The following is a 12,527-nucleotide window of genomic DNA, read 5'->3' as shown; positions in this document are numbered from 1 at the left end:
AGTGTAACTAGAGAATCCGAATTGTCCGCTTCGGTGGTAACATTGAAAGTCACGCGAGATTCTTCCAGGAGGCAACGACATCAACAAACGCCTTTAAAATTCTGAATTTGGCCAAGAGAGAGAAATTAAATGAAATTCAGCGCCATGCTATACAGGCCAGAAGAACACGCGTGGATGTTTCGTGAGCATATCTGCATATATTCGGTCCGTGAAACCAAGCCCTCATACCACAAGGGTTCGTGTTTTTCGCAGGTATACGTTCATACAGACTGAACGTCTGAACAGATGCAGTAATCTTCCCTTACCCAGTTAAAGCATTTTTTGTAATTGATTAACGTCCACCAGAGGGAGGCAGTTTACTTAGTAAAATGCATGTATACCAAGGCTTTACTTTAATTTAATTATTTTTTTTAGTCAGAACACTAAGATCAAAATTGTTTAAATACAATTAAGTAACTTCTACCATAACTTCAAAATAAAACACAGTGAAGTTCTATCATATACAAATAGAGAATCTAACATTGTAACATGCAAAAAAAACCATACAGCCATATTCATTTATCTCATTATCACATGAGCACTGCCAACAGATGGCAATAAAATGCAGACACACACAAATACATATTATTTCAGAAACAGATTTTACAAATACTAACACATTTGTAAAGTTTTAAGTCTTTTGAACATTTTCATTTCCATGGTTCAAGTGTTTTAAATGTTAGAACTAAAGACTGTTGAGATGATTCAGACGTAAGCTTTGGAGCTGTTATTCTCTGATGAAGATGGATCTTTGTAAATTTGCTGACCCTGACCAGCAGTGTAGTTATAGCTGTAACCGCTGTGGAGAAAGACAGTATTACTGCATGCAGTATACATACATACATACATACATACATATATATATATATATATGTATATATATATATATATATATATATATATATACATATATATGTATATATATATATATATATATATATATATATATATATATATAATGTGTGTGTGTGTGTGTGTGTGTGTGTGTGTGTGTGTGTGTGTGTGTTTATATGCTGACTTGGGTTACTTTAAAAATATATTCTGTTTCAGATTACTAGCCACTTATTAAAATGTATTTGTAACCTAATCCAAAGGATTACTGTATTGAAATAAGCAAATAACTGTTAATTTTGGTTTACTTTTAATGGGTTAACACTAGAACACTGACTCAGCACTTTGTGTTTAAAATACTAGTCCCATTCACTGTTAGCCAGTATGGCCATCAACAAGCTCCCACCATCTCCTGTATTTTTCACGAAGGAATAAAAGTTGTTCATATAATCAGTCCCTTTCTCAGTAGACTTTCTGTGTGATCTCCACACTCCTGTCAAATGTAGGTTCTACGATTGTAAACATTCCAGGTAGCTATGGCAGGTTTTGACATCGGTGAGAACAAATTCCTGTGCTTTGATGGAATGAAAGAAAATACATGAATCGCACTAGAAAGACCTCATAAATGCATGAATTTCCAGTCACAAGTAGGAACATAACGCATGGTAAATATTTTAAATCATTGAAGTGAAGCAGGCTACATCCTGTGCTGTTGGTATTGCTTTGCAAGTCATGGGATAACGTTCACTTGATCAGAACCAATAAAAAGGGACGAGAAAGAAGAAGAAAGAAAAAGTTATAATGTAAACCTGCTAGTAATCACCATGTTTTTAAAATGTTCCAGTTTTAAAATCCTGATTACTGACGACCTTACATAGGCCATATTATGTTATTAACCAATGCTGTTTGTTTGAAAAAAGGAGCGTGTGAAGGGGAAAGACTAGATATGTATGGCAGGAGAATTCATGTTGTGTCACAATGATGTTTGTGTGTGTGTGTGTGTGTGTGTCAGAGAGAGAGAAATCCTCTCACCTTTTGTTTCTAGGTGTCGATGCCCTCCTGAAGGAGCCACATAGCATCCCTCCTCCCAGAATCACCAGCGCGGCTGCTGCCCAGCCCAGATACAGACCAGCACCCAGCTCGAACCTAAGAGGGTGTGCACACATGCACACATACACACACAGAATAACGTAGCAATTGTTAGCTTCACTTAGCTCTTTAGTTTGAAAAAGCAAAAAAAAAAAAAAAAAAAGCTTTTGGTAACTGAAGTGAGGCAGAGGGTTACATTTATGCGTAGGTGAAGCATTGTTTAGTTACAATAGTACACAAATTACTATAAATGCTCCAATTCTACAAGATAATTCCACTCAAAGATGAACAATGCATATGTGGATGGTGGGTGGGTGGGCGTTTGCTCTATTACTCACTTTGTGCCTATGTAAAAAGGATCATTAAACTCTTGCACAATCCGTGCAGCATACCAGGTCACAGCTGTCAGCACACACACACCTGAGAGGAAGTCAGAGAGGAGACAGGCAAAGAATGAGAGAAGAATGCAGAAAAATAACAGTGATGCTATTGGTTCGATTCCCAGGAAGCACACAATTATACTAATAAATACGTATGTTGCCATGGATAAGAACATCTGCTGAACGCTGAGGTGTGCAGACAAACGGGCTAGATTAAAGCAGCATTTTAGTAAAGCCACATGTAATATGGAATAAAAAAAAATATGGACAGAAACGCAAAGGTACTTAGAAAAACAGATAAACGGAAGATTTGGATATGCTTTTGTATGCGTATGTTTGTACACACGTGTGTGACCCATTGTCTTTCCATGTTTGTGTGCCTGTGTATGGGTGGGTGTGTGTTTCATGGTATGGTACAGAATTTGGGCATGTGTGTGTATCTGAGTGTATTATTTGTGTGTGTGTGTGTGTGAAACAGACAGAGAGAGAGAGAGAGAGAGAGAGAGAGAGAGAGAGAGATGGAGAGAAACAGACCAGATAGTATGAACAGGAGTCCAGCAGTGAAGGTGAGTTTGCCTTTAGCCTGCTCAGTCATGCTGCCCATCTTGGTGCATTTGAGTCCAAGCACAGACAGTAGTATGGAAGCCAGTCCCAGCAACAGGGCTATGATCATCAGAGCCCTGGAAGTCTGCACGTACCCTACAATTCACACACACATCATCATCAAGCTCACTTTGATCCACATAGAAACGGTAATTAGTCGAACACACAAGTTATACCAGGCAGAGTCTAACCACAGCACCACGGTCACCCGAGGTCTTAGTTTTTGTCACACCAAATCACCACGCACACAAGCACGTGAGTGTTACCTTCCAAAGCGAGCAGCGACTCAAAGCGCCGGCAGTTTCGGATGCCTGTGCTGGCCTCTGCACACGCTTGCCATAGGTTCTGATACTGGCGGGTAGATGTGATCACACTGCCGGCGAACGAGGTGACGCGCCAGTAGTTGTTGGCAAGGGAGACAGCTGTCAGGAGCCAGCCACCCACACACAGCAGGAAGCCCAGCAGCTCCGTACCCATCGACATGATCACAACACACACGCGCACAGAGCACAGTGCACGCTTACCAGGACACACACACACCGCTAAAGCGCTAACGCACACTTGGGCTTCCTCACTCTGCGATGGGCCAGATCTGGTAGCGTAGATCTCACACACACACACTGGTCACACTTGACAGTCTCTGTTCAGAAGGATGCTAGTGGCCCGTCCACGACCAGCATCAACAGCATAAAGCCCGACCAAGTGTTTAAAATCTCCCGGTTTCTCTCCACCAGCGAAAGCCGTGACGCAAAGCTTCCTCGCCGACAGCAAGCTCCAGTGCGGCAGGTAAGAGTACGTGAGAGAGAAACAAGGCGCGTGAAGTATCGGACTTTAGTCAGAGGAGCAATAAACTCATAAACCCGAGCCCGTCCCTATAGAAACTATGATGACAGTGGCCAATGAGGAGAACAATGACAGAGCTCATTGGGCAGTTAGGATGCTGGGTTTCTATTTGTGATAGTGTTGATAAAAACAGTACAGTAAAAGCCAACCGTCATGATCAGGGAACTACTTCAAATTCTCTCATGAGAAAGGATGCACCCGTGCAATTGCACAAACACGCAGACACGCACACGGGGACAGATGTGTGCCATGCGTGTTAATGTGTGTGTGTGTGTGTGTGCACGTGTGTGGGTTTGTGTGTAATAGACATTATCAGTGTTACCTTATTGTGCCACTGTGTCATGAGGCAAAACTATTATCACACATGACGTGGGCTAAACATTACTGTTCATTATTATTGCTGTACATTGCTACTGCTGTGATCAGTGCTATTTCAATGTCTATTACAGCATGTCACATTAGCTGTTATGTGGAGTAAATGTGGAGTAAATGTGGAGTAAATCGCACACACAGAGAACTTGAGTGGAGCTGACATTACCATCATCTGCAAAAGACCAGGGGGTGTTTAACTCACCGGGCAGCCCAAGCACAGTTTTGTATCTCTGGCACTGTATAGCCCCCAGAGAATTGGAGGCACAGGTGATCCACAGGCCCTCATACTGCGAGCTGCTGGTGACGACAGCGTCGGCCTTACTGTGAACACGCCACACGGCTGAATTTGTGCAGCTGGACTCCAGGCACCATCCGACTATGGCCAGGAATAGCCCTGTCACCTCCACCATGACCTCGGCCATTCCTACCAGAAGACCGGGGGGGGGGGGGGGGGGGGGGGGGGATATTCAGTTAGGAAGCACCTGAAAAGGTACAGCAGAGCTGCAGTGGTGATGTTAGTTTGCTAACCCTAAAGACTAACAACCCTCTCTCAGTATGATATTGTGAACAGAGCCTGTCAAGTGTGTGTGTGTGATCTGCACTAGCAGATCTGGCCCAATACATTACAAAAACCTTATAGAGATTTAGCTTTATGCTAGTACACGCAAATGAAACGAACAACAAAAAGCAATGTTCCTAAACCTGATTCAGATATATATTGTCAGTGAAAATGATAGAACAGTTTCATGATTAGATTTTGTTGTATTTATAGCACATTACAACCACAAAAACACCTTACAGTAACCATTGTTTTAGAAACGTTTAGCAGCTTAGCACACCAGTTAGGAGCCTGATCACGGACTGTGTTTCTTCACTGAGAAAGCACCCAGCAGGCAGAATATGAGGGACAAAATCAGATAAAACAAATGAAAAGATTGAAACTAAATAGAAGAGTCCAGATAGGAAGCTACAATCTAAAACATGGGGCTCACAGAAGAATGGCTGTCATAGGAGAAGTGCAGTCCCAAGGGCATACTGAGCTGCCACTTCTGCCCCGTAGGATTCCTATAAAATTCCATTTTCTAGGACAGACAATAAAAACTGTGATGATCCTGGTAAACTGAGACGGGTGGTAATCAAGGGTAGAACATAGATAAAACAAAGAGATCTTGCCAAAGAGATAATTGACTCATATGATGTAAAATACCAGTGTAGGCCTTTGTGTATTTTCAGGGATTGGTTGCAAGAACCAGCTGCTGAAGGAAATGGTGAACTTTGATAATGTCCTGCTCTATGTTGTAAATCTGATTGTTGAGGAACTTTCTGTTACCATCATTTACTCTTTTTTTTTTAATGCAATACTTGGCATTACACACTCTTGCCTGTCAGTATCTTAGACTTGAACAGATCAATGTGCTTCAATGCTACAAAAGTAGAGGGCCGTAGTAGCGTTCAGGTTAACTCCCACAGAGCAGAGAGAGGGTACATGCTAACTCCCAAGGGGCATTGAGCTTGTTACTGGATTTACTCCTGTTGCTGCAAGCAACAATACAACAAAACAACAAACACTGCAGTTATTGTCAGCAGCAAATAATGCTAGTATTTGTTTTCTTGTTTTTGGTCTTTTAATCAAGTTAGCCTACACTTACCTTCTCTGAAGTTCTTGCGTCTCAGTAGCACCCCTGGTGTGATACTGTTTTAAGAATTTCCTGAATTTAAAATAGCTGGGCTTATTTGTTGTTGTTGTTGTAGCGGGAACACACCGACAATGTAATGAAATTTTTCACTCCGACAATGTAAATGAAATCTAGGTTGTTGGACTGAAAGTCCCTGTGTTAATGTTGATCTGGGGTCAGTTACCCTGAAACAGAGCGGCAAAAGTAGTAGCTGAATGACGTGAGTGTGGAAGACCCCTCAATGTCATAGAAAGAGAAACCGGAGCCAATCAGAGAATAGAAATCTGTCCTGTTTTTCACTCCAAATGATTAGTCACACACAGGAATTTATCCCGGCACATTTGGGGTTGCCTATATCAGGGAGCATCAGCATGGGGAGTGAAATGCAAAATAATCAGTGACAATATATGATTCAGTAAGAGCTGAGCTGGAGGAACAGGATGGTGTCAGAAAGGCTCAGCGGAGGTGCTGGCTGTGTTTTGCACCAAGACACGCTCCTGAGCAGAAAAAGATGGGAGAATGGAATAAAATAAAACAGGACTGATACAGAACGGGGTTATTTTAAAAGTTGGTACATGCTGTACCAATCAACCCGAGCTACCAATATTTGTTTTGATTTCTAGTTGATACATGATTGTATAGAAAATTGGGCAGAGAACTTTGTTTAAATTAGAATGAGGTGTCACTACTTACAAAACTAAAGCAGTAAAGTTGTTTGGCTGCCCCCTCCCCCCATGCTACGCTAGCAAGTTCTGGTCAATCATTGACATTTAGCTGGGATCAAAGTTCCTGACTGGGAGCTACAAACCAATACAGCAGTTTCAACACCAAGAGCATTACACAGTCAGACTGCAATCATTAACACACACACACACACACACACACACTGTATTTTATTACACTGGAGGTTCCAGGCTGATTTCACAAGTACTATTTACATATGAACTAGTAAGAAAACTAATGTCAGTGCTGAAACATGACTAGGGGAAGGACTAAATATTATTCAGCAATTACAGCCTTACAGTTTATGGGCATGAGAACTTCCTCCTATAGTGTTGAGACTTCCAGTCTGTTAACCCCACCAAAACCAGTTTCCTCATTGATCAGCAGACTGCACCTCACTTCCTCTTTCACACTCCAGGAGAACACAGCATCCATTACTAGCAACAGTCACTTTGAGACCAGTCATAATTTTCAGAACTTAAATAAACATTTTATTCATAAAAAAAAAACTAAACAAAAAAGAAACATTTTAAATGACAAACAGACTGAGGTCCAAGCACAGTTGTGTACTGTAATTCTGGAGATGTACGACACTGCAGTATCTTGTCTTAGAACTGGGTCTGTGCTATGTGGTGAGAATGTGTTGTGGGAAACATTTTGGGCTTCACTCTTAGTAAGTCTTTGTATGAGGTGCTACATAAACTCCAAAACTCAAATGGCACCTTAGTAGATGAGTCAGGAATTTCCAACATGTACACAGATTCCCACACACATTCCATGCCCCCACATACATACATACACCCACCCACCCACCCACAACCACACACACCTTTAAACCAGTAAATGAAGTAAGCGAATAGAAGGAGTCTGATTAAAGACTTAAGATGTGTGAAATGGAATAGAGTGAGTGTGTGTGTGTGTGTGTGTGTGTGTGTGTGTGTGTGTGTGTGTGTGTGTGTGTGTGTGTGTGTGTGTGTGTGTGTTCTCGTCTCCTCTCTTGCTATGGCTGCTCCCCGCCATCTGTCCTCCAGTTCCCTAGAGGGAGCCGCTGCCCCCAGTGCCAGGGCCCCGTGTTCTGAAGTTGTGCCACAACTTCACGAGTGGCTCCCGGTTCTTCCAGATCAGCTCATGCCCATAGAGGATATACCACCTACACACACAAATGCACACAAACACACACATGCAGCCACACGATAAGCACACAGGAGTATAGATGCATACACATTTAAAACATAAGCGTGCACATATAAGCAGAAAGGCACACAAAGAACACGCTTACACAAACGAGGAGAAAGACCAATATGTAAAAAGTGCACGAAAGTGAGTGTATAACTTTCTGATTACTATGACTTACATGCCGAACAGAGCTCCTCCTAAATGAGCTGCATGGTCAAAGAACCGCCATCCCATTATCAAGCCTGTTGTATCCAGGGCAACAATAGCTTTGAGCGCCTGCATTAGAGTGCAGCATCATAAGGACATGGCAAATGTGAATGCTGCCTTCCAACTGTGTACTTAATCTTCAATAACTAATTATACAAGGACATTTATAATACTGCAATATATGTGAATAAATACTATAGTTATTTACTTAGTTTGGTATAATTATTGTAAAAAAAACTTTGTAAAAAAAAAATAGCAGTTCATTTTAAAATAATGTGATTACAAGTAAAATGTTACTTTGATGTACTATAAAAACATTTCTCACGTTTTCAAATACACCAGCAAGCCTTTCGCTTGCGACTGGCATTTTCCCTGATGGTGATTTGACTAACTGAGGTTTCTTTCCACATGTGTACTGGCGTTTATGACTGGGGGGTGTGTGGCTTACGTTTCCAGCAGAGAAGGTGTATATTGGGAGGAAGATCACAGCCAGCTTCGCTTCTGGCATCTTGGTGCACACAGCCGCCAGCACGGTCATTATGGCCCCTGACTGAGAGATGCTTAATGTCAACAGTGCCACATGTTCAACAGAGCAGAGATTGTGCTGTTGACTTTGAGGCTAAAAGGCTTTACAGGTGACTGTAACACTTACAGCGCCCAGCGATGGTCCCAGGCGTCCTGTAGCCGTTTTACACACGTAACTGACAAACGTGGAGATCACGCCTGAGGACAAAATCGACAGATGTCAAACAGCAGCATGGCACAGCGTAACACCCAACACTGCCACACACACACACACACACACACACACACACACAGGCAATACCTGCAGACAGGTAGACAGCCATGAACTGCTCCCTGCCCATCAGGTTGACGATGCTGGAGGAGAAGCTCCACAGCACATACATGTTGGCTGCCATGTGCAAGAGCGAGTAGTGGCTGAAGGTGGACAGCAGCATGGGCCAGCACAGCGCCTCTGTACGGAAACACAGCACAACACCGTGAGCAGCGCAGCGCAGCACAGCACAGCACAGCTCCTCACAGAACATGACTAACGCCATTTACACTGGGCCACACGGAACAAGACAAACAAGACCATTAACATTTGAGAGCTCAAAGGTATGGCCATCACAACGTGATTACTTTGCTGTGCGCTGCATCACACTTTTCGCAATGATTTGTAATATATGTAAAACACGGGGTTGAACACCCGATGTGACACAGTGAAAGAGCAGTCTGCTTTATTTTTACAGACATTACTCAAGTTTCTTAAGTTCCGGTTTGTTAGGACGGACAAACGACTTTACTCACTGGAGGCAGGGTCAGAGGTGAAGTACTTCACCATAGCATGCTGCAGTACTGGAATTCTCCAGCAACAAAACACCAGTGCGTTGGCAACTATGATGCCTGAGGGAAAGACACAATGTGTGTGTGTGTGTGTGTGTGTATTTTGATGGAAGGTTATGAGGGAAAAAAAAACAAACAAAAAAAAAACAACAGAATTTTTGTTTTTGACGATTACTGGTGAATGCTGAATGGAGTCAGACCTGTGACACTTCTCTGGCCTTCACTCAGACTATTCCACCACTGATTCACCTGGTGATGAAAAACACTGTCATCAACATGCTGATCCAGACACGCACACGTTTCACATCACTGCCAGGCAGATGACACAAATGTATCTACCATTTAAACCAGGTGATAATGGCTTGCTGAACCTCATCTCCACCTGCTTGAGAGATGTAAAAATGTTGGAAACCAAATATTTCATGAACTTAAACCAAGCTAAAACTCAGCTTATTACTTTTGGTAACCCTGATACTGCCAGAGTGTTAGCAAACTATCTAAGGTGATTTTGTTAATGTACCCAGCCAGCTGAGAAACCTTCGTGCCATCTGTAATTCTCCTTTTAACTTTGAGAAGCAGATAAACAGTTGTGGGAGCTGGCTTCTTTCAGAAGTGAAGTAGAGCTACACTTAAAGGTGTACTGTCTTTTTAGGACATGGAAACAGTCCTTTGCGCTTTCATCTTATCTTGTATTGATTACTGCATCTCGCTCCATTTCAGAGTTTGCCAGTCAAGCCTGTCACTTTTGGCTGAAAGCTGCAAGACTATTGATGGGCACCAAGAAAAAGGAGCGAATTACACCTGGGCTCGCTCCTTGCACTAACTAAGTCAGTTTAAGGTTTGGTTATTTGTTTTTAAAGCCCTACATGGCACGGCTCTAGTTTATATCTCTGACTGAGCCTTTTCTGTCACTGACCCCAAACAGAACGGTTCTCCGCTTTTTAATCAAACGTTTCCCCACAACAGTTGTTTTTAAGTTTCATTAAATCTTTCACATTTTTATTCAGTTGTTTGAAGCCTTCTACAAATCATGTATGCAGTTGTTTCTTTTCAGTCTGCATGTACTCACAATTATCACTAGTGATGTTTGTCTTTTGGTTTCTATTATTTCGGTCTTAATTTTCCTTTTCACAAAATTTTACTGTGTAGTTTTACTTGGGCTGACACTTTTATTTTATTTTTTTAAAAATGTGCTCTATAAATAAACCTGATTGGCCAGGAAGGCACACGCAAAAGCAACCGCACATACCTGTTTCCGAAGATCTCCATGTTTCTGTGGTCGCAGTTTGTCCAGCCAATCAGCACGTACTTCATTGAAGTAGCTCTGCACACGGTACTTTAGACTCTCATACTGCCAGATTGCTGCTGCTCCAAACGAACAGCCTGTAAACTGACCTGGAGTCAGTATTATACACTAACACACTTAGAAATATGTGACTCAAAGCAGCCTGGAAACTGACTCAGGATCAGTACTAGACACTAACACACAAATCCGTGACTTAAAACAGTGTGTATACTGAGTCAGTACTACATACATATAGTATTACAAGTAAGTACATTAAGGAAGATATAAAGGTAGTAGCACAAATCAGCAGAATGCTGTCTACATACCCCCACAGTGAACACCAGCGGTTTGACCAGTCTGCCGAACGACCTCCCAGGATGGTGTGGCGTGGGTGGCTCCATCTGTGGATTCAGCTCCCGCTTGTGCAGCATCTCTGCTTGTTCTGCTTCCTTCTTTGACTCTGCTCTCTTTGCCACCTTGCGAAAGCCACATTTCTGCTGGTGGCAAGGGAACAACCTACACAGCAAACAGCGGAGAAAAAAGACCAATACTATAGAGCACTAAAATATAATGATATATCTAATAATTATATGTATATATGGGTGTACTCATGTTAAGACTAGTTCAGGGAAAAGTACATTTGCCTATCACATATCAGTTTATTACCGCAGTAAATGCAATAGCAAGTAACTTCTACTACAGTCACGTTTCAGAAAGCGTGACGTGTAAAGATGGATGTTTTAACGCTAGTCCGAGAGGACTAATTACAATTATTTTTAAAAACGACTTGACTTCTGAAAGAAAACAGAATGCCAGTGAATAAACCTTTGTGAATTTAAGGTGAACTCACAGTAGCTGGATGAAAAAAAAATTACTTAGCTAGAGGAGTAAAGCTTAAAGTAATTCTAATAAATACCAAAACCATGACAGGACTTTTAGATCTTGAACACAGGTTATCAATAACAGACAGTAAAGACTATTACACAAACGCTAAATTCTTTCTACTGTTATCATATCAACTTGTTTACAAGGTAACATTCATTGACATCCTAAAATGGAAATTAAAGAGGGAAGAAACGTCGGTGTAACTGGCTACAGCTTCTGTGCATGTTTTAGGGAGTTAACATAGGATAGCCAATGAGACAAACTTCCCGCATTGTCAACTGCAAATACTGCCATGCCATATATTAAAAAAACACCTCAGCAGCAAAGCTGTACACGTAATACGCACCTACTTCTCTGGCTGGTTTGAAAAATAAAATCCTCTTTAACCCATCTTACTATACAACCTCTCCACGCCATGATTAATATGACCCCAGCGACCCGGCTCTACCATTCTCTACCGGGTCACACCAGCCAGCAAAACAAATTCGGTGGCACCCTCTAGAGACAATAATATAAACAGCGCCGATAATGTTTTCCTTCAGTTAGCGTGAAGCCTTTAGTTGTGATTTTGATGAGAGAAGGCAGTAATAATCATTGATGTTTTCACTGTTTGTATTGTTCACACGCACATGTGTAGGCACGTATAGGTTAACAAATGTGAATATATCCTTCGACTTCCTCTTTTGCTAATCATTCCTTATATTATTTCTATTACTACTGTAATTTCTAATTAATTTAGATCATTTTATATATTTTAATACATTTTAAAAATATTTTTACGGCTATGTTTGTAGTCGCGTTAATGTGTTACTGTCACACTGAAGAGGGATGCCTGTTAAAATAAATAAGTACATTTAAATAACTTAATAGGCCTAAATATGCTGCTAAGTGCGACTTAGCACACCATTATTATTTTTTTATAACATGTAAAGAATTTCTTTGCCATAGACTACGCTGGCGCAGTCTGGCGAGCAAACGCCCAAGCTGCGGCGATTCTAGCGTCCAAACGCAGGCCTACATTTTGAATTCGGTGGTAACCGGCCTCCGCCCAGACCCCTGCGGCTTTAACCC

The 12,527-nt window shown here is 41.7% G+C and overlaps 2 protein-coding genes across 4 annotated transcripts; both read right to left on the bottom strand.

Moving 5' to 3' along the window:
* Positions 1–421: 421 nt before the first annotated feature.
* cldn15lb (claudin 15-like b) lies at positions 422–4,579 on the bottom strand. Of its 2 annotated transcripts, none has more exons than XM_027027769.2 (5): positions 4,360–4,579; positions 2,874–3,038; positions 2,298–2,379; positions 1,903–2,016; positions 422–838 (listed from the first exon to the last, which is right to left on the bottom strand). In XM_027027769.2, exons 1-5 carry the CDS (start codon positions 4,577–4,579, stop codon positions 745–747), a joined length of 675 nt encoding a protein of 224 aa, XP_026883570.2. In that variant the 3' UTR covers positions 422–744. The 2 variants fall into 2 exon arrangements, with proteins under 2 accessions (XP_026883570.2, XP_026883569.2); XM_027027768.2 differs by lacking the exon at positions 4,360–4,579 and adding an exon at positions 3,209–3,632.
* Positions 4,580–7,021: 2,442 nt separating this feature from the next.
* Positions 7,022–11,891, bottom strand: LOC113588545 (presenilins-associated rhomboid-like protein, mitochondrial). 2 transcript variants are annotated; one of them, XM_027027767.2, is made up of 10 exons: positions 11,803–11,891; positions 10,898–11,087; positions 10,536–10,669; positions 9,487–9,535; positions 9,251–9,346; positions 8,766–8,915; positions 8,592–8,662; positions 8,388–8,489; positions 7,911–8,008; positions 7,022–7,706 (listed from the first exon to the last, which is right to left on the bottom strand). In XM_027027767.2, the coding sequence occupies exons 2-10, from the start codon at positions 11,061–11,063 to the stop codon at positions 7,592–7,594; spliced, it is 981 nt and encodes a 326-aa protein (XP_026883568.2). In that variant the 5' UTR covers positions 11,064–11,087; positions 11,803–11,891; the 3' UTR covers positions 7,022–7,591. The 2 variants fall into 2 exon arrangements, with proteins under 2 accessions (XP_026883568.2, XP_026883566.2); XM_027027765.2 differs by having other exon boundaries at positions 10,536–10,676; positions 11,803–11,888.
* Between the last annotated feature and the right edge of the window lie 636 nt (positions 11,892–12,527).

The sequence above is a fragment of the Electrophorus electricus genome, chromosome 15, assembly GCF_013358815.1.
Source record: "Electrophorus electricus isolate fEleEle1 chromosome 15, fEleEle1.pri, whole genome shotgun sequence".
Taxonomy (NCBI): Eukaryota; Metazoa; Chordata; class Actinopteri; order Gymnotiformes; family Gymnotidae; genus Electrophorus; species Electrophorus electricus.
The sequence above is the reverse complement of the archived record's forward strand: the minus strand, read 5'-3'. Positions and strand labels throughout refer to the sequence as shown.